This window comes from Oryzias latipes, chromosome 3, assembly GCF_053564925.1.
Source record: "Oryzias latipes strain Hd-rR chromosome 3, Olatipes_Hd-rR_3.1".
Lineage (NCBI taxonomy): Eukaryota > Metazoa > Chordata > Actinopteri > Beloniformes > Adrianichthyidae > Oryzias > Oryzias latipes.
Genome location: NC_136239.1, coordinates 14,950,139 through 14,977,440, shown reverse-complemented (window position 1 = coordinate 14,977,440; position 27,302 = coordinate 14,950,139). Strand labels below are relative to the sequence as shown.

General features: G+C 39.7%; 1 protein-coding gene across 3 annotated transcripts in view; it reads left to right on the top strand.

Annotated features, from left to right (window-relative positions):
* adamts7 (a disintegrin-like and metallopeptidase (reprolysin type) with thrombospondin type 1 motif, 7) overlaps positions 1 to 27,302 on the top strand; it is a 201,964-nt gene that overhangs the window by 50,085 nt on the left and 124,577 nt on the right. For all 3 annotated transcript variants that reach the window (XM_078944241.1, XM_023952917.2, XM_078944242.1), the window contains exons 5-8: positions 9,280 to 9,363; positions 12,639 to 12,763; positions 18,098 to 18,247; positions 19,739 to 19,882. In XM_078944241.1, the coding sequence (XP_078800367.1) occupies positions 9,280 to 9,363; positions 12,639 to 12,763; positions 18,098 to 18,247; positions 19,739 to 19,882 (503 nt within the window). The remainder of the gene's footprint in view (positions 1 to 9,279; positions 9,364 to 12,638; positions 12,764 to 18,097; positions 18,248 to 19,738; positions 19,883 to 27,302) is intronic.

Sequence of the window (27,302 nt, the reverse complement as noted above, 5' to 3'; positions counted from 1 at the left end):
AAGTTGGTGAAAAAAGCCGCGGCTTATAGTCCGGAAAAATACGGTAGTCATATTAAAAGAATGATGTGATCAGCTGTGTTAAGGGCTGTGGTAAAGTCGAGTAAAACAAGGACAAAAGCTATTTCCCTTCTGCATTGAGCCTGAAATCATTTTCAAACTTGACCAGTGCCCTCTCTGTACTATGATATGGCATAGAATCTGACTAGAATGTTTCAAAAATGTGGTTATTATTAAAAAATACCTATATTGTTAAAACACTTCCTTTGGAATTTTACTTAAAAATGAAGGTTGGAACACTGGTCTGTAGTTATTAAAATGTGAAACCTCTAAACAGGTCTTCTTCAGAGTGGGTGTCACCAAATCTGTCTTTGATGACACTGCAAAAGCTTAAGGGAGCATTATATAATGTTCAGAATCGCTTTCTCTCAAAATCCATGAATGCTTTTATAAGAGACAGATTGGGAAGAGGTTGAGGAGAAAGTGAATGTATTGAGATTAAATTATTTAGCATTACAGCATTGACTACTGCAGAATTTGGCATTTTTTTTCTCACTTGTCCTTGTAATAGAGAAATGACAGATACCAGATCTAATGGTGTCCATCTTGTGACTAAGGTGAGCTGCAAAGTCCTCCCACTTTCAATCAGAAAACACTTTGTCAGGGACGAAACTGTTATTATAAGATGATCTATCACTGAAAATCACGCTTAAGATTTGTTTTGATGAGTTTTAATCTGTGAGAAATGTTCTTGTCTTGATTTTTTGATAGCTTTATTATACTGGGTCAATTTTTCTTGGAGGAGATTGTGGCAGATGGTTACTTTGGTTTTCCTTCACTTACGTTCTGCACCTCTAAATTCCATTTTTATTTTCTAATTTCCTGGGTTTTCGCACGTAGTTTTTTTCTTGTTTTAATAAGCTTTTAACGGAGCATCTTTGTCTAAAGCTGTACTAAATTTACTAGTAAAATATTCTTCTAAAATATAACGGGAATGCAGTTATGTGTAATTTGTCTTTGGTAAATTTGCAGTCATTTCAGGGTTGAGACAGAGTGCTCAGCTTTTTATTTAAAGTTTGAACTTTGTTGTGGGGAGAAGCATTAAAACGTTAAATTCATACTATTTAATGTGCATATAAAATCTCAACCATTGGGATCTAGAGGGTCATTCACATGTAGATTAAAATCACCTAAAGTAAGATTATTTTCAAGTTGAGTGCATGAAAACCATGAAAAATCTGCATGAATAGATGTGCTTTGTTTAAGTAACATGTAAAAGTAAACAGAAGATTTTAGGACTGTAAAGTTGGTTTCATATTCAAAGGATTTATAATTACAAGGAGTGTAATGATTCCTTTCAACAACAATTTGATTAATTATCATAATTTGTGGTTCTTGATCCAATTCATAGTCGATATTGGTTCATTTTAAATGATCCGATTCACTGACCTAAAGTGGATTTAAGACATCTTTTTACTGAACACTGCAGGTGAAGTTTTACAAATTCCTTGCATTTCTTACAAGAGAATCAACTGTAAATTAAATATGTGTACAAACAAACAAGTAAACAACAATTGATGGCCAAGTAATTTACATTTTAGTTTGGTAAAGTTCAGCCTACTGTTGTTTTTCCATATAAAAATAATCCAAATTGAACATTATTATAACATTCTAGCACACTGTATGGTCACATGTCTTTGCTAAATTAAAAGTGTTTCCACACATTGGACTGGAATGATGGACTGATCATTTTTTTCTAATTTTTATCAACATAACACACTTCTGCACAGGTGTTGCTCTTGTTGCACTGTTGGTTCTCTCATATTTTTTAGTTAAATATTTAGATGTTTTGCATGAAAACACATCAAACTATTTTACAATAAATGTCCTATATGTTAGGCAATAAATCAAAATATTGCAGTTGTATATTCTGTGATGTGTGTGAGTTATAAAATCTATCCTCTGTTGCACTGAGACAACCCACTCCACTTTCAGTCTGCAAACACATGGCTTACAGGCTTTGTTAGGCTGAGAGGGGATGGCTCATTTTGAAGCGAACACACATCTGCAGAAAGTATCAGACCATGTTTAAAACAACTAATAGGGGACATTTACGTAAGGGTTAATGGCCGACGAAGTGTGCGTTATTACTTTTTAACGCACGCCGTGGAAGCCTGAATCTTCCGACGCAAAGTAATAAAACACACTTCGAAGGCCATTAACCCGCTTATACCATGGTCACTTACAAAAGAAATGCATATTAACCAGTTTTTAGTCCTTAATTCTTGTTTTTTTTTCCGATTTGGATCGCTTTTCACACAAAAAGTGGACTATGTGTTATGCGCCGCATCACGTAACCGCCTCAAACAAGATTCGGCGATATATATATGCTGGTCGTCCCGATGGGTTGAATAAAGCATCAGTTCAGAGAGAAAGTTCATCTCTTACCACTTTTTTTGTCCAAATGATGAAGCAAAAGGTTGTTTTAAAGAAGCCGGCGCAGTGATACAAAACATTTAAGCTAGGTGACCGGAACTTCTTTTTTTTTGCGGTTATCAGGTTTTAATGCACACCCAGCAGCCAATCAGAATCGAGTATTCAACCGGACCATGGTATAAAGTTTGCATAAACCATGTGGGAAAAATGAGCCCATAGTGTCTTGCAATGTCTACCAACATCTGACTTTCTTTGATAGAGGACAGCAGAAGGAATGAACTGTGCACTTGAAGTCTTAAAACAAATGTGGTTAGCCAAATAAAAAGTGGGAATTTAGAGGCATTAATCTTAAGGAGCCTGCATCCTCAGATAAAATATATGTATTTGATGTTGCATGCATTCAGCAGAGAATGCATAAGCATTTGTTCTGACAACTAAAAGCAATCACACTGCACACACATACAGGGAATGTTTTTCTGAAAAAGAAAACTTCAGTTCTTTTATACTCAGACCCCTTAGCAGCCATCAGAAGCAGTAGATGTTCTGAACAATAAATTGTTAATCTCAGGAGGAAAAGCGAAATCCCTTTTGAATATGGCAACCGCTTGGATAACAGTCAACAGACCCCTGCAGCTCCAACTGTAGACACAGTTGATAGTCAATGCATCTTTTCCTTTGCTGCCAATGTAATGACATGCCATCAGTGTGAGGTACAGCTGCTGTAACCAGACAGCGTCCCCCCTGCTATTAAGCCCTGCTAAGCTCTGCCCACTGCAGTTGCATCTGACACATCATTAAACTGGCAGCAGGGGTGCAGTCCTGCTTTTCAAAAGTGCTCAAGCGCCTCTTATTAGCAGAGATATGTTCTTCCAATTATTTATCTTTGAACACTAAAGCAAAGTAGATTCTTGACAGATACATCATTTTTGATGCCAAGTTGAATCACTCTGAGCTCCTCATCCTCCAACAGTTCTTCCTATTTTACTTGTGATTCCACCACTGTGCGCTTAACAGCATGCACAGTGTCCTGGGCCTCCCAGTGTTCTTTATAGCTGCAGACTCACATGCTTTCCTGCCTAACAGACATTATTGAGCTGCTATTTTTCTTTATAAGTTCTTAGCAATTATAACTTTAACATAGACATTTTTAATAAATAATTTTTGTGATATAACAGGAGTTTTGGGTGAGTTAGTGCACTTCTGTGGATCAGATCTTGTGAACTCACAGCCTTTTTTGTGTGCAGAAAGCATTTTTTCTTAAATCAAAATGAGGCTCTGGAGCCATAGTTTAAGCCCTCTATTTTGGCTTTTGGTTAAAGAAAAAAAAAGTTGAGTGGGATTCCTCTTATGTTCGGAAGTCATATAAAGAAAATGTATCTCAAATTTTCATTTCTGAGTATTTATTGATTCAAATCATTTTGAATCAGGAGTGGACGAAAAAATGCCAGATTCATGTACGTCTTTGTTTTCCTCATCTGAGGTGGCATCAGGTTCAAAACTGTACGGCTGGATAACTCCAATATTTTTCGCCATTTTTGTTACACCGGTAATGTTAGGTTGTGGTTATGAGTGGCTTTAAGCTAGCAAGAGAGTATGTAAACAGATGGATGTCGGGAAGTAAGGGTGGGTTTACTGAATGTCAACAGTCCTGCCTACAACTTAGAGGCCTAGAAAATGACTCAGATTTTTTTGTTTGGGCTAAAAATGGCATAATTATAATACAAAGACCACTGGGAATGCTTTTACAGTAGATCAGAGGAGGACCTGAGGAAAAGCAAAACAGTCAGATGAGTCGAACTTGATTCATCTCGTTCACAAACAGTAGAAGTACAGCAAGGATTACTCCGCCAGGCTACTGACTACAATACCCACAATGCTCTAGCAATTCATCAAGCAGTGTGATTTTGTACTTGATTTAAAACAATTTGACAGATTTTTGAGGCCCATGTACCTCAGAAAATCCGTCCAAGCCCAACCATAATTCATTCATAAGGTGTGCCCCATTGTAAGGTGAACTGTCCATTTTTACGAATAATCAAAGGGTTTTAACTGCCCCTTAATGGTTGAAGAATGTGTTATGGGTAATTTAGTTAGCATCAATTTCGTTTTAGTGAGCAAGGTTTGCAAATTTATGGCTAAGAAACTGTCAACAGTTGCAAACTATTTCATATTTAGAAAACATGCTTTTTTTTCTTTATGTTGACGTTTTATTCATGCCAAAAACCTAATCCTTAATTTTTTTATCATAATCATAAAAATCACATAAATTCAAAGCAGTGCCGTACTTTTCTAAAGGGTGAAGTAAGACTCTGTGTCTACCACTGGGTTGTGGATAGTGAGAGATTGACCTTGCTTAAAGTTTTAGTGACGTCTTGAAAAGTTTATTAAATATACATGGTTATTTCTAATAATGTCTCTAAGTCCTTCATAGAACATTCTCTCTGAAGCTTTACTTATTGGAGTCTTCATTTCTGTCTTAGTCATGTTGTGTGAAGCAGCATCTTGTAAGATGTGATCACAGTGCTATTTGAGGGTACAACACTGAAAGGCAATTGTCTCACAAAAAGGAAGACAGCTTAACCGACTTACAGACAATACTACTCAGAGGAAGCAGCCATTATTTCCACTTCCTCCCATGTTTCTTTTTGGAGTTTTTCACTCTCCTGCTTTGAACTTGAAAGCCCAACACTGTTCTGAAAACAACAGACTAAAGCCTGAAGGCAAACTGCTGCATCTTACTCATGTCCAGACAACCATGTCATCATCTTCCCCCGTCTTTGGTTGCGCCATTGTCTTCCCATTGAAGCTGATGGAGAAGCTGAGCTTCACAATGGTTTTAGTAGTTTTAGTTTTAGCCTTCTGTGTGCACAGTGGAGTGATGTACAAGCACAAAGCAGCATAAACATTTGGTCTCTCGAGATCGAGCCAGCCCTTTTTCTCCATATTGTCCAACTTCCTTTTCCTGGAGAATGTTTAGATCACTTTGTTTTATTGGGACAGAGCATGTTACGGCAGTATTTATAGACATAATAGGACTTGGAATAATATGCATGTGTCTTAACAGTGCTCTATTCTAAGAATTAAAACAAGAACATCATTTTCTGTAGCTCATAGAAATATGTATAATCTCATAACAAGACTAATGATAATGGTTTAATTAGCTGACCTCTTAATGTCCTTAAATCATTTGCATTAAAAATAGTATTCTATGTCCCCTTCACGCCTGAACTTATTTCCAACTATGAAAAAAAAAAGACATACTGCTTTTTGGTAGATCCTAAATTAAGGTAAGTTTGGAGCAGAAGGGGTTTTATGTATATTTGCATCAATGGGCGTCAATAGATAGAGGTTTAAGCACGGATGGGGGCCCGGGGGTTATATGTGACCAGTTAAACTATATAACCTGGCCTGCCAAAGCGGAATAAATTCTATTGCTAATGTTTTATAGATGGTGCACTAAAAATACATTGACCTCTGTTTAGGTGCAGAAAATTAACCTCATTAACACAGCCTTTCTCCAATCCTTTTTTTACACCAGGCATGAGAATGTGTTCTTGAACGCACGTTTAGCACATGGTGTTCACTAATGCGTTGCGTTAGGCTAGAGTCGCTACGCTGGCTTGTTGCGTTTCCAAAGTTTGTCGCTATATTGGAAAGGGCCAGATGCCGCCTCACTGCTGTGCTACAGTCATGCAGAGCTGGAAAAACAAGAACATGACTTTTCACAAGTAAATTAGTATTGTCAGCTAATGAAGGGGAACTTATAGAAAACATTTTAGGAAGATCTGAGTGAGTTTACTCTCAGAATATTAAACACTCAGGCTGATCTTGTAGTCTATTCAAAGTCAATGGTAGCATTAGACTCTGCACTATTTCCACATTTTCTCGCAACACCACCCAATTTTTTTTGTTTTGTTTTTTGGAGGATGACCCGTTGAATTTAAGCATATTACTAAAACAGTGTAAAAGAATCTAACCAGGTTAAGTGTGTCTTATTTCCTGAGGGAAAGTCACCGTTTTGAAATAAAATGTTCTGTTTTAAAGTAAATAAATCTTTTTTAAGTCAGAATTTAAGCATGTTTTCATTCAGATCCCTTTTTTTTTCTCTCATGAGGTGGATTACCAAAACACTGTAAGGATCTGCTCCTGGTCCGACCCTTCTGTCAAATTTTAGATCCCTATGTGGTCCAAGAGTCAAAAAGTTTGTCCACCCTGGGTCAAAGTTTTGCTTAGTGGCAAGATGGTCCTCGTATGTTCAAGCACATTTTCCCGTACTTCAAAAAATAATCAAAGAAAAAGGTTAATGATGTCTTACAAACAGAGATTTTGTCTTTTATCACAATTTTCATCAGAACAGTCAAGGACACAAGTCTGAGCAAAAATATCTTCATCAGTTTCTGTCACCCAAAGCAGAAATGGCCGTCTTCTTTATGGACGGAGCAAAGAAAGAATGAGGCTTGAAGTGCTTAGAGACTGGCTCGTAGAGGCTATCAAAAGGGCTTCCACAAACCTCAGAGGCTTTTGGTTGTTTATGCTTTGAAAAAAAAAAGATCTGAATAATTCAGGTGATTTTTTGATGGAAAAAAAAATGTATTTACAGACGAGTATAAGATATTTTTGAAAAAAGGGAATGTTTTATTTATCTCGTCTGTTGTACGGCCTCGACATGGAAATCAAGTTGTAAAATAACTCAGAAAGTCAGATGTCAGAGCAAAAGGCCCAGCTGTGATGCATTGTTCTGTCACAGTGCATGCAAGGCCAGACTGTTTGTTTCCTGCAAACATCACTGGCTTTTTGTTTTGATCACTGACACTTGGTGGCTTGCCCGTGTGTTTTCTGGCTGTTACCACAGTCTGTTTAATGCAGTAAGGGAAGGTGGATTGTTCCTTCATTATTCCGTGTGATTTCCTGTAATAATCCTAAGAGAGTAGCTGGATGGCTCAGTTGGCTGCATAGGACTGGTACAAATGGAATTCTGGGTTCATTTCCCAGGGTGGTGCAATGAGCTTCATCCTATGTTGGCTGGACTTTGCACATGTTTTGCAAGAATAGGTAGCCACGAGGCCCAAGTCTGGGTCCCGGCCCTGATAAACTCGGTTGTGTCAGGAAGGGCATAAAATTCTCTTCCAAACCAGCCGTGTGAATCAGTGAAAGCTGACTTGCTGTTGCGATCCCAGAAGAGATATGGCGAGAGGTGAACAACTTTTTCTTTAATAATCCAAACACATGTGGGTTTCAGTTCCTTCTATTCCTGCAAAAAGAAAATTCTGGGAAATGTGAAATTGCTCTTTAAATTCAGCTCAAAATGGACAAGTTATTTGAAGTGAAAAGACGGTGTCGCAGCTGAAAAAATCAATGTTCAATTCATTATTAAAAAGAACAAAAGCAATCTTTTCAATCCAAAGATTGCTTCACAAAGAAAATCATGAAAAATAAAAAGTTATTATGAGAACTATAGAACATTTTTTCAATGATTGAAAAGTGATTTTCCAGAAAAAAAGGAATCTCATGGAGATAGATAACTGTAAACTGTAAAAATAAAAGTTTACTGTTCAGATCTTACATTTAAAATCAACATTTTTGTATTTGTTTAAACGTAATGCTGCGTACACACGTGGCATGTGAGGCTCGTTCTTGAACGAGCAAATGGTCTCATACTGGACTGTCGCTTCCTTGTACTATGTCCACCACCTGCAGTTGGAAGAGGCTTAGTGTGAAATGTCAAAGTGGTGAAAAATCGCAGGATTCATGGTCCAGGCTTTTTCTTTCGCAGCTCTATTCCGATAGACATAGCTTGAATTCTGTCTGAACAGAAATTGCAGTTATTCATTTCTCCCACATGATCAAATTTCTAAACGTAGGGCACTTCCGATGATAAGAAGAGACTCCATCCATACGTCACTACGAAATCTGAGTTGGTTTAACTTTCAACTCGCATTTAGTGGGCTCATGTTTTGATGTGATGGATGTGAGCAACTGCTGCTTCTTAGGATTATTAATTGCAATAAAACTGAGGATTGAGCTCAAAAACAGTCCAGCTTGCTATAGAAAAAAATCAGAATCATAATTAAAAAAACTTTTAAAGAGTTGATTTTTGGCCGTTTATTTACAGCTGGACAATTAAAATAGTGTTAAAGTAGTTGCTAACGTGATACATTTCTTTACAGTGGAAATAATTCAGATTAGATATAATGTGCATGATGTCTTTTTCGCAGATTTATTGATACTGAAAAGAAGATTTGCAGCCAGAAAAGTTTCCAGTCTTTTTAGTCATATTGAAGCTTTCAGCTTCAAAAGGTGACGATGTGAGCTACATCACTTTAGAAGAAACAGGTCAGCCTGAACGAGGATTTTCACCTGCCTCTTCAAACAAGCCTGCAATGTTTTTTTGACAATGACATAACCAAAGAAAATAAATACATATTACCATAATTGCAGAATGAATGGATACAATGAAATGTGTTCTACACTATGCACTTGGCTTTGGATAGCCTTATTTTTATCTTTTGTAGAAGACGTTGGTAAAGAATGTGTGTTGTTTTTTTTTGCTGTTTTTCCTCATTATTTCCTCAGAAAAGCAGTTTGAGCATTGACAATTGAAGGCATTATTTGATGTTAATAGAACATGTAGTGAGAGTAAGGTTGAGGGCAGAGATCCACCCTGGAATTTAAAGCAATTCTTTCATCTGGAGTTTTGTCTCGATTTTCTCCCTCTGTGTTCTTGCCTTCTTTTGAACCAAGTCCTGTTTCATCTGCATTAATAAAAGAGACACCACACAGGTTTGTTAATAGATTCTGTAGCAGGTGCCAGGGTTAATTAAATGTTTTGCTAATTTTTCTTATCAGGTGGCAGGCCTGTTCAGAGATTCCAGCATTGGAAATGCCATCAACGTTGTGCTTGTTCGACTCATTCTTCTGGAGCAGGATGAGGTAAACCTTCAATTTCACTGATTTTAGATTTTTTTTTTGTATGTTTAAGCTCTTAACCTGTTACTGCCAATCTACTGTTTTTAATGGCCATGTTCAAGGGTGTAATCATTCACACATCCTGTTTTCTGCCTGCATTTATATAACAGGCCTCTAATGTTTTTCACTGGTGAAGAATTGACTGTGCTTCCACTGATGTTCAATGGCCTCTTCTTTTTTACATACAGAGCTGAACCACTTTATAAATTCAAAACAAGGAACAACACAAAACATTATCAAACGCAATGAGTGATGTGTTTTGACAAATGTTTTTGTATATTTTTCATTGTTCAACAGGATTACCCAGCAGGTAAATGAAACAAAATGACAAAAGTAACCAACCTTATTTACTATTTTACAAGAGTTAAGAAACATAAAGTAAGTTGAGAATGACATACCATGACCTCCTTAATATACTTTAATCACAGCTGCCCTTATGGATGCATAGGGGCTTTCTGAAAGTGAAGAATGGGCAAATCTGTACGGGTCACTCAGGTGGCCCTTAATTAAATTTTAAGAGCATAGAAAACCTGTTAAGGTGAAAATGTTCATGCATATTTTTTGTCTATGGGCATGCTGTAGGCATCATGTTCTAGGGAGCACTTAAGCTACACGTAAGGGTAAGTAAGGGGGAAGTAGGTGAGACGCAGGCATGCCAAATGAATTTTTCTTTTATTTAGCCCCCCAGCCCATTAGTGCTGTTCAACTGATAGGTGCCCACACCTCGCACACACCCTGGCTGTTAGAATTTAGGAAATAAGACAAACGGAGCATAATTGGTGTGGGCGTCCTACAGGCATCCTACCTGCACAACCCGTGATTGCAGCAGTTGAGCGCGGTCAGTAAGGAGCTCAAACAAGCATGTCATATGGTAAAGGGCACCATAAGACATCATCACCCATACATCATTAGCATCCTTAGTCATTAATTATCCTTACAAATACTTCACGATACACTTGCCACAAGCCTCAATTGAACCACATAACTGACCTATGCCCCTCTTAAGATGCAGCCCCTCCTCTCTCCGACCCTTTACAGGCCCGGAGAAACCCCAAAACCTGCAGTACCCATTCGGGTCAACCTCTGTAAGAGTGCATATGGCTAAGACACAACCAAGAAGTAGGAGTTATAACTGTTTAAATGCTTTTTTTTCTTTCTTAACCAAGTGTCGTGCATTGTGACCCGTACATCCTATGACATTGATCAAGTGACCATGTCATATTAAGACAACTTTACTGAAATTCTAAGTGTAGTACTGCAAAAATGTTCAACTAAATTGCTTATGCCTTAGTCACATGCCTCCATGCGGAGCTTATGGCTTGTGGTTCCCTTGAGGCTCGTGCTGCCACTTAAAGGGACGTCATAAAAATGGCACGTACCATTGTGGTGTGCAAATGCATCATGAAGTATTTGTTGGAGTGATGTTAGTTACACACATTTGTGATGAGCAGGTGATATTGTCATACGATGCGCTTTGTTAGCGTGGTGTGTGAACTGCTTCCTTGCTGACCGCATGCAAAAGCTGCATGCACGGGGTGTGCAGGTGAAATGTAAGTGCTTGTGAGATGGCTGTCGGATATCAACACAAACTACACTCTGATTGTCAAATATTCTGATTTCCAACAGCCAAACTGCACCCATGGAGTTCGCACCTTTCCCTGGAACAACACTAACAAGCTCCTTGTGCAGCACACAGGGTTTGGGGGGTCGGAAAAGATAAAATCTATCTGATGTATTTGCTTCTTATCTACGTTCCCCTCACTTACCATTACATATTATTTGTCTGTTCATTAAAAACCTATCAAAGGCAACAGGAGCACCATTTTTATTACCTGCAGACAGCCATATCCACACATAAGGGCAGTTGTGACCAAGACAATAACTGTAACAAACATGTTCATTTGAAAGACAATATAATCCTTTTTATTTATTTATTTAGTCTAGACTCATCAATATTCGTTGTCAGCAACATTTTATATCTTATATGAACAATGATGGATGCTGTGGGGATGTGCAGCATTTTTCAAAGTAATTAAAAAGAAAAACAACAAGAAAAACATTTGAATAAGCTGCAGCAGCAATAATAGTTACTAGTTTGTTTGTTTTTTTCCAAATTTGCTAATTTGCTTCACAGCCAATAATAAAATGAGTTTTCAGAGTCAATACTGCTTATCCGGTGTGTAAACACAGCTTAAATGAATAAACAGTTAACACAAAGATCTGTGCCTCAGAGAAAAAAAATGCTTATAAAGTTTTATCCTAAGCATAAAAAATGAGCTGGCTTCTCCTCCGCCCCCTCCGACTAATCTCCTTCATGGTATGAACTGTGAAGTTGGGCATATTTTTGCATCATCATAGATTATTTTAACTTTGTGAATGCTGCAAAACATGAATTTCAACACCTTTGGGTTTTTTCTAAAGTTCTATAATTGCGCTGTTTCACTAAGCAATAAGTAAATAAAAAAATTACATTTATGCATAATCAAATATTAAAAAAAGTCAACAAGTCAAGATAAGATGCTACAAGTCAACTTGTTACACCTGATCTTTACAGTTTGCTGTTGGCAAAACATTACAGAAAAATTTGTCAAATCATCTCGACAGTGCAGCATATTTTTGTACTAATAATCTGTCCTGTGTTTCTTCAGCAACTTGCAAGACTACAGTAAATTACATGTGCCCATTCACCGAGAAAACAAACTTCCTAAGCTTGGAATTGTAATTAGAATTTGATGCTATTCAAATAAAACCGTTAAAATAATAAGTACGCAAGCCAAAGGCTTGGTTTTGCTTGGATGTATTAATTAGTCTGTGCCTTGCACGTGAGAGTTTTCGGTGTCAATTAAATGTTTTTGAGTGAACACTTGTTTTTTTTTCAGTGCAGATAAAATTAATTGCGTGCGCCTTCTGAATGTGACACGATTAATTGCAACTGTCAGTTCTTTTATGAATTTCATTTCAAGCCAGACACCCGTGTGTATATTGTTCAATGATCACATTCATAATGAGCTGAAATAAATTACTCCAATTCAACAAGCTACAGTTTTTATGCAGTTGGCTGGATTTTCTTTGGTTTAGCAGATCATAATTATTGAAAGTGGTTAGATTGTCGAGATTATTTGGCGTTTTCATATTTTAGTTTTTCTTTTCTTTCATCAAGGTTATCACTTGTCCTGTTGATGGACATGTTTACTGTTTGCTCTCTTCCTTCTGACGTCTTTGTGATGTGTTTCTAATAGGTCGATTTAAAGATTACTCACCACGCCGACAACAGCTTGAACAGTTTTTGTAAGTGGCAAAAGAAGTTGAACATGAAAGGAGACGAACACCCGTTGCATCACGATGTCGCTGTTCTGCTCACCAGGTAATTCAAAGTTTAAGTCAATGTTGTCTTTCTAAGAAAAACATAATCACATCTCAGAGGGGAGTTGATTGCAATTTGTTTCTTGTCATAGCAGTTTCCACTGCAGCCACACACACTAGGAGCTTAAGTGAGAACGTTTTGATCTTCAACAATTTTGTCTTGAACTGTCTAGTTCTGGTACTTCATCTCCACAGTAAAGAGAACAAATAAATTATTAGCACTTGACAGTGAATCAAATGTGTTGCAGCTATATCACAGACAAAAAAACTCAAACCTAACCTGACACACTTACCGGTACATATGAGCAACCATGCATCAAATCTGACCCAGTTCATAAATGACTAAAAAGATTTTTTCTGCCCTTAAGCATATCAGAAGAAAATCTTAACAGCACACAGAATTACCCAAATATTAATTTGAAAAAAATATTGAAATGTACAATTGCTTTGGGGTTACTTTTTACAAATATAATTTAATTTGAGAATATATTCAAAACGTCAAACATTGTTTTGTTTTTTATTTCTTTCATGGCTTTCTTCAACAAGAATTTTGGGTCATTTTTAAAAAGTTTTTTGATTTTGGATTCCAGAAAAAATATTTAATGAGAGATCCAGATAGTAACCCATCTGTGGGGTTTATTACAGACTGGTGTGAGAAGATGTTCACTCATACCAATATGGTTATATTGGAAGGATGATGAAACAACAACAAAAAAGGTCAGAAATGAGGGCCTTTTTACTATTTTTATTTCGTGAGTTATGGATCTAATAATTTCCTAGAAAAATAAATAAGACGACAGACTGGCAACCTGTCCATTGTGTCCCCTGCCTTCGCCCAAAAGTGGCCAGGATTGGCTCCGGCAGCCCTGTGACCCCGAAAGGGATAAACGGAAGAAGATGAATGAATGAATGAATGAATGAATGAATGAATGAATGAATGAATGAATGAATGAATGAATGAATGAATGAATGAATGAATGAATGAATGAATGAATGAATGAATGAAGTGCAAAAAATATCGACTTTTACTCATTTAGTACTTTTAGATTTTATCTCTAAAGGGAAATAATTATCTTAAAGTGGGAGATAATCCTGTCAGTGAGCTATAGTGTCCAGGGCAGATAGCAGCCGCTAAAAACTCAAACCTACAGTGGATTTTAATTTTGGCATTTTATTGTTTTTTCAATTTGTTTTTTTAAATTTTTTTTTTGTTTGCTGGTATGACATATTTCTGCTGGTGGGGGACACTATTATAAATATTATTTTATTCTTTATTCAAACCTCACAGTTTTCAAAAATGATAGGTAGGGAGTTGTGTGACATAAATATATAAAAATATCGCATTATTCGAACTATAGGTTGCACCTTAGGATAATAGCAGCAGCCAAAAAATGCATATTAAAGAAGAAAAAAATCATATACAAGTTGCACTCTTAGGAGAAATGTATTTACAGGAAAAAGAATGAACATTTCATCTTGAAAGGCAAGTCATAATATTGGAATAGATAACAATAATAGACTGAATCCACACTGTAACAAACTGATATTTGTATAGCTTCATGAAACATTGGAGGTATCTAGTGTACTAGCGCAACATGTGAGCAATTATTCAAATAGCATAGCATAAAGAAAATGCTAGCAAGTCAACTAAACTTTTTATATATCACTTTAAATTACCAAATTTGTTGAATTCTACATCCTCTGTGTCGCTTTTGAACAATTCCACCAAACCTGGCGTAAGACTGAGCAGCACTTCTTTGTCTGTGCTGTAGTCAGTAGCAAAAACTGATACAAACATCTGCAGTGCTCTCTAGTGGTTAAGAAATCATTTATAAGTCATAGCCCCGGGCAAACTATGCAAAAAAACGCGACTTGTACTTCGAAAAAGTGTGATACATTAAATGAGCACAATTTCTGCACAATTAAGCAGTTTCATTACTGATGTCAGGTATTAGTTAATGTTACCCCATAGCTATACAACAATTCCAAAGTGTTGTTTGAATGTGTTTATGTAGTTAGTAAGTAGTTAGTAAGCTATAAGCTTGTGCTGACTGAAGTTTCTATGTCACATCTATACATTTTTTCCAACTGTATTTTTTTTTATCCGATCCCGATTGACAATGATTTGAATAAAGAAAAACTCAAAAAGGCAGTTATGATGTATGTCCTCCATCATGAGAAAAATGCCACAAGAATATATTAAAAACACAAAAAACACAATTTTCCTCGGAGTGTGTCTTTAAAGAAACAATTTAGAAAGTGGTTTATTTCTGCTTGCTGCCTGTTTTATTCAAATCTAGGTTACTTGTTAACTTTTATTATCTTTCAATACCAAACTGCAGTCAAACTTTGATACGCAGCTACTTAAACATCAGTTTAGATTACAACAAAGTATAAACGTGTTCATAATACCAGTTTAGTCTTGTGGCTTTGGTGGTCACTGCTGGTCTGATCAGTGTGTGTGTTTACGCCCTGCCATTCAAATTAATTCCCTTATAAAATGTTAATGGCCCCATGTGATTGGATCTCCGTAATAAATCCATGCATATATTAAAAAAAGAAGCTGCATTCTATTTACAGCAGAGCAACACAACTTACATAAGAAGTTGTAAGTGTAATTTTTGTTTTAAACTTCTAAAATTGGGGACAAGATCTGTGAAAAGGATTTTAGAGGAAATGCTGTCATAGATCAAGCGCATGTGCAGCTAAACTGTGACTGTGAGAAGGACGACTCGTGGGGTAGGGTTGTGACCAAGCAGGCAGGATGAGGATACGTTTCACCAAAATAAGCCCAGGATTTTAACAATGATCCTTTTTAAGAAGCACAAGCAGTGGTCTTTGACATTTTGAACTCAGAAATTCAGGATTAAAAAAAAAAGCTCTACAAAGGTGATTAAGAAGAAACTTAGTTTGTAGGCAAATAATTTCTAAGAGTACATTACAGTTGACATCAGTAAATTCATGGTTGTTTTTTAATTAATGAAAAACCTGCAGAAGAAAGGATGAATAAGTGAGGAGGACTAGCTCAGTATAATTGATGCCCAGCTGTTTAAACATGTAGATTAGTTGCTACATCACTTAAAAGGGGCAGGTGGATTAAATGTAGAGAAAAGTGTTGAAGCTAAATATACATTTGTTGTAGAAGTAAGTGATAACTTCCCATTTTGACAGCTTACATCACTCCATCTTTTCTTTTGATCTATCTCTTTCATCTGCTCTCCAGGTTTATATGGTTGAAATGTTCATTTTTTTTATGTTCACATTGGCTCAGACATCCTGCAGGCTGCCCCTGGCTGGTTTCCTTCCTGCACAGCATACTCCAAAGGGCAGGCCTTTGACATCCGCACTGAAGCTTGTTGAGATATTATAAATAACTGCAGCAAGGAGCAGTGTTATGCTACATTCACTCGACGTGTGCAACGTTCGAGAGTCCGCTTAACGCGCATTCTTAAACGAGCGTTTAGTCTGTGGTGTTCACAGTGGACAAGCAAGGATGGGCTTTTCTTCTTTTTCTACTGTTTACTTACGCATGTGCGCCTACAGTTGGAAGATATTTGATGTGAAGTGTCAAAGTGGTGCAAATCTCGTGAATCTTGCTCCAGGCTTCCTCCTTTACATCTCTATTCAGACATTTGAAAGACTTGGTGTTATATAATTCTGGCCTGACACGAACCACAATTATACATTTCTCCTCTATGATCAATCCGTGATCAATTCCGTGATTAAAAAAGGGATGCTATTTATGCGTCACTACCAAATCCGAGTTCCTGATTGGTCAAAGTTTAATTTTTAATGCGCGTTCAATGGCTGTGCGTTTTGTTCGTGGAGCCCAGAAACTGTCTTAAATATCTGCGTAACTATAACTGAATGCTAGATTTTTGAATTTGTTAGCCTGAAATGGGCTTTTACATAAACTTCACTGGAAGTGGCCGCTTGATAGCATGTAGTGGATGGTGGTGTGAACGTAGCTTGACACGTAACCCCTTGGGTGCTGTTGTGATATCACATAAAACAACATCCGAACTTTTGCAAAGGTGGATGTGCATATTGTGGAGCCTTTACAAAGAGGTTTAGCCGATCACCGCTAGCTCCACGGAGAAAGTGTGAGTTTGCCTGGGGGCGGTGCTGGCAGCGCAGACTCTTCCTGGAAGGGGCTGTTCCTCACTTACACTTACAGCTCAATCTGAGAAGCCGCCCATTTTCGTAGCTTAGGAAGGGCTGGTGCTCAGAGTGCAGGTTTTTACAGGAATATTCAGAAATGCGTGAATAGATCGCCACTTTGGGGTTGTTTTTGGGAGTAATTAATATAATAATAAACGTAAAAGCTCAAAATATTTATTTTGCATGATACATACCCTTTAATGCCGAACTTCTTTGCTTGGGCGTGTTTTTATAATGCCATTTTATATTTAACATTAACAGTCCCACTGGGTGAGTTCGGATATTCGCTACTTTGACTATTTTTGGGAAAAAACAAGATTTGATGACGATCAACTGCACACTATGTGAAAAAAGCCAACACAGGGTTTCAAAACATTTCCAGTCGGGAACTGGAGGCTGTTCCCATTCAGTCAGATTAATGCCTAATGCTTTATTTTCTGTTCATGATAACAGTAGTTGGGAATTGTTAAAACTAAAATTTGTTTATTTCTTTGATTGACATATACCAATTGACAGACTTAACAAAGCTCTCTGTGGCCTGCGAGAGCATAAACGTTTTTAATTTCTTAGAATAAAAAATAAGAATTGGTGTGTATTTATTCATATTTAGGGGGAATCAGACTTGAAATATGGAATTGGCCACCTATACATTAGGACATAAACACTGTCCATATAACCTAACCTGACAGAATCAAAGGATTTATGCTAAAGTAACAAGCAAACATATGTTTTCTATGCAACTGTAATTGCCATTGAAAAAATTATAATAAATAAATAAATGAGTTGTTTAACATTAAGGAGTAGTTACGTTTATTTTTCATTACATTTAGTTACAAGTATAAGTTATATACTTTGAAAAAGCTATGCTGATGTGGCCCTCAGTGGAAATTAGTTTGACACCCCTGATCTAAAATAATTGTAAAAAAAAAAAAAAAAATAACTGAGTGCTTTGCAGATTTAGCCTACAACTGGCTTTTTTTAGAACGTAACTCCCACGTTAGACGAGCGACCACTGTAGTTCTGTACCTACAATAGAAAAAAAAATGAGGTTGCCTTCTACAATTGTAAATTTGATCCAAGCATGGTCTTTTTCACAGTTGTGAATACTTAATAAAAGCTCTTGTTTTGTAGAGGAGGGTCTGTCTAATCAACTGTCAATTATCTCTCTCCAAAGGAAGGACATCTGTGCCACTATCAACACGCCATGTGAGACCCTGGGTTTGTCCCACGTGGCAGGAATGTGTCAGCCGCATCGCAGTTGCAGCATTAGTGAGGACACCGGCCTCCCAATGGCCTTCACTGTAGCACACGAGCTAGGACACAAGTGAGTAATTGCTGCCTGCAAACAAAAGTATCCTCATTACAATAATCAGTGTATAGGGCAGCAGTCAGTGTCTGGTCTCTACCTCCATTTATCCTCTGAATCCTACAGAGGCAAAAGGCACAGCAGCTTCTGAAGCTCGATAAAGCCTCACCCTCGCCATCGACCTCTCACCAAAATTAAAACCTGGGTCTGGTTTGGCATATTTTAAAAGAAATCAGCATTCAGTGCTTCAGCAGCAGCAAATGACTCATTTTTTAATGCATGTACAACCATATCAGCAGTGTCTGAACTAACTTCACTTTTCAAGTGAAAACATTTTCCCTGTTTTAAGAATTTTGAATACCGTAAATAACAACAACAAAAAATCTTATTAGAGCCTGTGTTTTTTAGTATTTTTCTTTTCGATAACATATTAAACTTGTGGAAGCTGCAAACAGCCTATCTTGCCCCCCCTCCCCCCTCCCCCCCCCCCCCCCCCACAGACACACACACACACACACTTTCTCATGATAATGACATCTACCATTACGTTATCATAACAAGACGTCGTTATCACAAGATTACTAATTTCATTATGGTGTTGTGATAACGTTTTAAGAAAGAATATACTTTTTTAATCTTTTTACACTCCACAGCAAAACATAATAGTTTGTCAGAAAAACAGAAAACACCAGGAAAAGGGATCAATTTATAAAAGATTATTTTATAATTGATGAACTACTTAATAGTGGTCTAACTCACATTAAGATTGTGCAGATGTTGTCTGTCATAAACAACATCCAAATCAATCATTGTCATTTGAGGAGAAGGTTGGCCCTGCTGCAGCTGTGCATGCAGTTCAGTGATCTTGCAGTTTTCAGTTTCATCAGTGAAATACTTTTGTGGAAAAATTATCACGAGAAATGAAATTATTTACTCATGATAGCATGAACATAATAGTATTTCTCGTTATCGTATGAAAACGGAAAAAGAGAAAGGCAGATGTTGTTATCACGAGAAAATTATGTCGTTATTTGAAAATAGTGATGTTTTTTGCAACCCCAACTGCAGGTCAAACAGTTGAGAGAAATGACTGAACCTCATAGAAAGAGGATGTCAGTCACAGTCCTGAAGCAGTGTCTAAAGACAGACCTCCGAATGTGCGATGCCCAATCGATTGTTTTGTTCTGAAGGCGTGTTTCTATTATTCTTGCTGATTTTTTTTTTTTTGTTTTAGAAATGAGCAGAAAGAACATAGCAATGTAATGTCATAGCAAAGTCATTAACTGCAAAGGATTTGAATTGGATATTGGAAGAATATTGTGTTTATCACTTTTTTGCACAGACCTTGCTGCTGTGACTTTATTAGAAAAATTTGCATCATGCTCTTTTTATAAACTTACAGTTCACAAACAGATGCGTCTTTGTTGCTAAGCACTGTAACTTTATCTCCTTGTATGTTGATTCCATGACATTAATTACCTTTTTTTCTTGTTGAATATGGTGCCACAGCTTTGGGATTCAGCATGATGGCAACGGTAATGACTGTGAACCCATTGGGAAACGACCTTTTGTCATGTCTCCTCACCTCATGTATGGAACCTCCCTGCCCAGGTGGTCCCGCTGCAGCCGCCAGTATATTACCCGCTTTCTTGAGTAAGTGTTCTACATTTTACCTGTGTGTGTTTGTTCCTTGTAAGAGTGGCAGCAGTATTGGCAGACATGCACAATTATGCAAAATGTGTTTTGCTGGATGTCAAATCCAATGGATGCCATTTCAAACTCAAAGCACTACAGAACTGAGCTTTTATAAAGTCATGGTAATGCATGCAAGAGGTGTATGAAAACAAATGAAGATGTAGCTTAAAGTCCTGGGGCGAGAACCTTGTTAAGAATCTTGCAAAAGGGTTATAACTATTAAATGCTCCAGATTGTCTTACTTAATTGCTTTCTCTTTCCCATGGAGATTTGATTGCTTGGTCCCAATTATACAAAACATTTTATGATTACTATGATTAATGAATGTGTGGCTGTGCTACCCTGGACAAGCACAAACACACAAAATGCATAGACTCCTTGCAGTGACACAACCCGTGCCATTTGTTTTGAGTCAAGCACACATTGTTTTGTTCCATCCAAAATGGGTAAAACCAGAGACTAAAGGCCTGTTCACACCGGGACGAATTTCGCCGGCGATTTTCGCCGACGTTTAACGCCTCGTGACTAAACAAAGGGCACCAATGAGAGTGTGCACACCGAGGCGAAAAAACGGCAGGCGTTAAAGCGTCAAAAAAAAAAACGCCTCGGGTTCGTTTTTTTTTTTCGACGCGTCGCGTCGAAATCTACTCGACCAATGAGAACGGCGCTTTTGCTCACGTGTCTGGAGCTCTGAAGTTACAGTAAAACACAACTTGGGGGCGCTCAAACACAAAACTGCCTTGCTGAGCACACATACCAGCGAAGAAGATAGACGCCAAGTAGCGTCTACACAGCCGCGAAGCAATAATGACGGACATTCTAAAACATCCCCGAACCAAGCACCAGTTGGAGCTACTGGTGCTTGAAATATTCATGTTTTCTTTGTTTGATTCTGACAAGCGTGTAAATACTTGCTCTCTTCTTCTGAGTGAAAAGCGACTTTAAGAAGCGTAAAGTTGCGCAGCGCCACCTTGTGTACAGGAGTATTTCTGTTTTACATTAAGCGCCATCTAACGTCAGGGAATGAAATTGCATGTTCACTCCACTCATCGTCAGCGAAAATCGCCTGGGTGTGAACACAAAAAACGTGGCGAAAAACGCTGGCGAATAACGCCTGGCGAATATTCGTCCCGGTGTGTACGGGCCTTTAGTCACCAAACCTCATCATGGTACACATATGTTGTGGTTGGTTGTTACAACAGAAAAACTCAAATGAAAGCGTCTCATTTTACCGATGTCTACAGGTTGAAGAGAGAAAATGATCGCCTAAAGATGTCTGCAGTGAATATTTTGTGTCAGGTCGGCCCATGGTTTAACATTTTATTTGTCTTATATGTGGTGTATATTTAGGGATGGGTACTGTTTGGGTTTTATCCAGTGCCAATCCATTTCTTTTGAAAAAAGGGTGCCGGTACTCAATTCACAATGATCGAATAAGGGAAAAAATCCAAACTTTTCCCAAAAACATGTAAATGATAGGAAAAAGGTTCCTGCAGAGCTTGAATGTGACTGAGCTGTTTGTTTCTCTCCCTTAGCCTCTGTTACCCTCACTCGAACCACGTGGATTATTTATTATTATTGCAATTTTAATGCTATGCTCACTGTTGTTATTTATACTATAGTCCAGGTGAATGCTCAATTCTGATTGGCTGCTGGGTGTACAGTAAAAAGTGATCACGCACAGTGATAATGTACACCTAAAAAAGGAGTTCCAGTCAAATTGCTTAAATGTTCTATGTCACTGTGCTGGCTTCTTTAAAACAAACTTAGCTTCATCATCTGGACAAAAACAAGCAAAAAGAGGTGAAGTTTCTCTCTGAACTGATGCTTTATTTAAACCATCGTGACGATCAGCATATATATCGCTTTCCTTTGCCGCTGCAGTCCAGGTCGATGCCGGCTCAGCCATTACCATGACAACGTGCCACACCACATATCAAATAGTCCGCTTTTTGTCAAAAGTGACTCAAATAAAAAACACCAACAAGAATAAAGTACTAAAAATTGATTGAATATTTATTTCTTTTGTAAGTGAACATGTTATAAGCGGGATAATGGCCTTCAAAGTGTCCCCGTGTCTTCCGTTAATTTCTGATAATAGACACTTCGTCAGGCATTATCCCTCACATGAATGTTTTTTTGTTTTTTGTCAATATATAAGAATACATCTTAATTATATGTAACCCAGTCTTTCAACGTTCACACTGCGACCTCTTCCTCATGTCCCCGCTGCTCTGCGTTGTGTTGTGTGTCGGTACCGGGGGGGGGGGGGGGGGGGAGGGACCTCTGCAAAAAGAGACACCAAATGTCGATTCTGATCAGTTGCAGACCTTATTTTGTCTTGCTGACAACAACTGATTAAAAGGAGACAATTGGGGCGGGCTGGGGCGCTGCGTGGTCCTCTGGGCTTGGGTGTGGGGGTGCGTGGTGGGGGGGTGGGGTGGTGGTCTGGCTTGGCTTGGGGGGGTGGTCCCTTTGCCTGTGCTGGGGGGGGTTGGCGGGGGGCCCTGCTCGGGTGGGGGGGGGCCAGCGGCGCCGGATGGGCTGCCCATCTGCACCTGGGGCTGGGATCGGCCCTTCCCTGGCTCTGGGACGGGACGGGACAACCCTCTCGGGGCCCCCGGTCGCTCTGGGTGTCACCCGCTTCGGCTGCGGGGTCTGGGGTGGGGTGGGGTGGGGGGCTTGTCGGCCCTGTCCTGTGGGGGGGCGTTCTGGGGGGGAGGGGGGGCCCATTATTAGTACGGGTCGGGGGGGCTAGCGGGTCGGGGTCTCCGCTGAGGCAATCAGTGGTTGCCTCGGCCGGTTGGCCTCCTCGGTCCCGTCGAGGCCTGACCAGAGCTCTTCTAGGGCCGGCGTCTGGGGGTGGGGGCCTGGGCTTGCTCCGGGGGGGGGGGGCGACGCTTTCTGGCTCCTCTCTCTCTGTGTGGGGTGGGTGGTGCCGGGCCTGGGGTGTCGGCGCCTCCGGGGGTGGGCCCCTGGGCTGGGTGGCCCTGGCCCCTTTGCTGGGGGTGGGCTGGGGGACGGCTGTTTGACCACCGGGGGACAGTCTACCAGCTGTCCCCAACTTACCCCCTTCCTTATATAACCTCATATTAGGGTGAGGGGGTGGGGGGTTTAGCCTGCGATGCGCCTTGGGGGGGGGCTACTTGGGAGTGGCCCCCCTCCTATGGTTGCCGTATGGAGTGGGCCCCCCCTCTTTCGGTTTTATTTGCACCTTAGACACGTAGGGTCCTTGGTAGGGGGGGTGCTTGGACATCACTGCCAGCAAGCAGCAGATGTCCTCCTGGCACCCTACCCGCCAATTTTAACCGCACCTTAGACATTTAGGGCCCCTTGGTGTGGAGGGTGAGGGGACATCACTGTGAGTAATCAGGAGATGTCCCCTTAGTGCCCTACTCGCCAATTTTAACTGCACCCCCCTTAGTACACACACCCCTCCCCCTTCAATATATACATTCAAACATAAACACACACACATGCACACAAACACCCTCTCAAACACCCATACACGCACACACATTTTACAAGGAAGGTGGGACCTGGGTCCATCTGTCCCCTACCCCGTCCCTGGTGGGGGGTGTGGGCCCCTTGGCGATGGCGGCCGTGTCCCTTGGGTGCTGGCTCCCTGGGCCCGGCGGTGCTCTCTCCGCACGGTGGGGGGGTTCATATTACACCTGAGCCGGGGGTGTTCGTGTCCCTGGGGGGTGGGTCCTGGTCCTTGCCCCTGGGCGCTGGGCCCCGCCAAACTTCCAACATGGCCGAGCCTGGTCGGGCCATATTTATAACATCCCTTATGGGCCGCCCTTTTTTCCCCGGGGTTCCCCCCTCCTGGGCGGGGGCGGCGGGCCCCTGCCTTGCTCCTACCTGGACCAACCGTGGGCCGGGTGGGTGGCTGCCTGGAGTGCGGAGCGGGTCTCCCTTGGGGGGTCCTGGCTCGTACCTGGGGTCGGGGCGGGGGGATGCCCGGAACTCCTGGGTGGTGGTGGGGTGCTCGTCTGGGGCTGTGGGCGTCCCTCTCCGGTGGGGCCCTGCGTTGGGCTCTTCCGGCGCGGCGGGGGGCTGCTTTCCTGGCTGGGCTGGGGCGGCGCTCTCTTTCCCTCTGCGTCTCCCTGCTCTCTGGCTCTGGGGGCCTCGCGGCGGTCCTGCTGGCCCTGGCCTGGGTGGCGGTCTTGGTCGCCCGGGGGGCGGTTGTTCCCTGCCTGTTCCCGTGTGGCGCTGGGGGAATTCCGGCTGCCGCTGCTGCTGCGGCGGGGGTATGGGTGTGGGGGTGGCTGGGCGCTCCTCCTCCTTCTTTTCACATTCCACCATCCATTTTAGAAGAACATAAACACTCACCTGAGCACAGGTGTTAGCTCACCTTTGCACTAATAGTTTGCATGATTGAATGAATGAAAGATTTCACACTAGTTGGTTTAAAGGCATAAGTATGCGTTCGTGAACACTATCTGTTTTGTGTGCATGTTGACATGTGGACATTTCTGCGGCTAGCAGGTGTGTTGATAATATTTGAGTGTGTGTGAACAGGCCCCGCCCTTTTTGTACTACATTTGAACCGTACCGTAACGATAAACAACCAGTAAACCTGCCTGCTCTATGCTGCTTCATGGTCTTACCCCACTTCCCCTCCTATTATCACCCTCCTACCCCCCCTCTCTCTAACGTCCCTCTCTCTTGTTCCCCTCTTTCCTTTTCCGTCCGGTCCAACACCAAAGATTTTCAAACATGATTGAAATTAATAAAGTTTGGCCTCAATTACAAAAGGGGTTTATTCAGACATACCTTTGGTTTGTCTGAAGATGAATAACCCCTCTTGTTAGAATAAAATATGTCCAACACAAGAGGCCCTCAGCTCTCATCTGTTTGCCTAGCTGTTGGACAGGACAAGTTAAAAGAAAAAAAAAAAAAAAAAAAAAAAAAAAAAAAAAAAAAAAGGAGACAATTGAGTGGACACGACAAAGGTACGTGGCAGTGACATTCTCTGTTAGATTTCCAAAATGGCAGAGAGAGCGTTCACGCAGGTGCTGTGATGTCACATGCAAAGGCAGTCAAAGTTGGTTAAGAAGCATAACATGGGTGGGTAGCTATAATCCCTGTCCTACAGGGACTGAAACAGTGAACCACTGTAAACAAGCTCGAACATTCGGTAGCATATATCCGCAGTATTTGTTGTGTTTATACCTATCGTGCTATCTGCCAAGACTTACACTTTTTTATTGCAAGTTGTGACTCTGTGAATGCCCCTAGGAGACATGCAGCTCCTGCTGGTGGTGTAAAATGAGCACTAAAAACATTTTAAGTTAATATTTGCTAACTCAAATGTGATTTTTTTTCAATCCCTTTCTAACTCTGCTGGCATCTGTATTCATCCTGCACATACTCCAGAGTCCTCAGTGTTTATACAGTCAAAGATATGAGACACACAGCCAGATATGATTGGCAGAGGGATGAGGACGCAGAAAAATAAAAAAAAATAAGACGTGGCACAACGCAAACTTTGGTTCTATCTATCCTAACAGTTTGTTTACATGTTTGCCGTGTTTCACATTGAACGTAAACCCATAAACCCATATTCTGGGCGTGACAAGAATGCCACAAGTGATCATGGGTACTTGGTTGAAAAAAGATTGGTGGGATATGCTGAATTGTTTAAACCAAATATTTTAGAATATAGACACATGGTTTGGAAGTAAAGTTCAAGGTGAAAGAAACACAGTTCCTTTCACCGCCACTGTTTTGTGGCGTTTCTAGCAGACACAGTTTGCTTTGGGTCCCATGGACCATTCTTAATGTATGAACTGTAAACTTTAAACCTCATCCATATTTTTGCCATTTTAAATGAGTATTAATGGAATTCAAAGTAGAATTTAAGAAAGTATATAACACAATCTTCTTCTTTTCTTTTCGGCTTTTCCCTTCAGGGGTCGCCACAGCGAATAAGTCCCGCCAACAGCTCAGAGGCAAATATGAACTCCTGCCACTCTGCAGAAACTACGTCTTAGAAAATGACACAGGTTTTTTGATTTTGACTAAAACTGTCATAATCATGATGAAAATAGATTAAAAGATGATTGGATTGGGACTTTAAGCTACTTAGACAGTTTAAATGCAACAACTTTCAAATCTTTCGCTCTTTTTTTGCTTTACATACCAAATAATGTATGGTAATTCAAACAGGTTAATAATATATTATAATAATAATAATAGTAAAATAAAACAAAAAACAAAAAAATAGTTGCATTCATTCTAAAAGCCCATGTTAGTAATACTTTTGATTTGAAGGCAATATTTCAAATAAAAATCTATCGTTGATTTTGTGAAAAATACTCACTCTTAGGATCTCTGATAAATGTTTGGCTTGTGGAAAGACTGCTAACATTTTCCTTTCCAAGACAAAAAGTAAAACAAAAATTCACCTAGAATGTCTGTTGGCTTTGATTTTAAATTCCAATGGGAATAAAAGCTGCAGCTGCTCCTGGTCTCCCAAATGGATGTTCGGAAAAATCCCAACACAGATAAAAACATAGCTTAATAAACAGTAGATGATTTTTTCAAGAAAGCCAAAAACCCAAATGCAACTGCATTTGTTTGTTATGAAGAGGTTGCAACACTGCAGCACTCATACTGTATATAGTGCATCAGGGTAGAATAAAGTGTGTTGTTCTGATATTTTTGGGCTTTCATATTAAAGGTCTTAATGAAAATTTTGCATGTTACACATTTTTAACCAGAATGGTGCTCAGCAAATCTTATCTAAACAAGTTGCAGTATCATTCAGTTCTTGCAAATGTTTCGTATGAATGTTATGGTATAAGTGAATCCACTAGTCAGTTGCTTCATTAAAGGCCGGCAGTGGCTCAGATGGTTTAGCGGGTTGATCAATGATTGAAATATTGGCTGTTCGATCCCCGCTCCTTCCAGTCAACTGTTGTTGTGACCTTGAGCAAGACACTTCCCCCTCTGTGTCTGGAGTGTGGCTCCACTGGTATATGAATGTCCAGATTATAATTGGTTGAATGCATTAAAGCTGTAAAGCATTCAACCCTTTTGTTTTCCTGTTTCTCTTTATTTATTACGCCCATCTTCCGCCGTTTTTTGCTGCTTAACTCCTTCTACAATTTTTATCCTATTTTAACCATTCAAGTATTAAAATGTTCAGCTCTTTCAGCTTATTCCAGCTATGACTTTTGGTTTTTCAAATCCTTTAACTTTTCAAGATATTCAAAAATTTCCAGGATTTTTTTCTCCATTAAAATACATAGGGAAGACGTGATTCATGAGGTCGCCGGTTCAAGACCCGGCTCGGACAGTTCTTATTTTTTAACCATTGAACCATTAAAATGTTTAGCTATTTTTGCTTGTTCCAGCTATGACTTTTGTT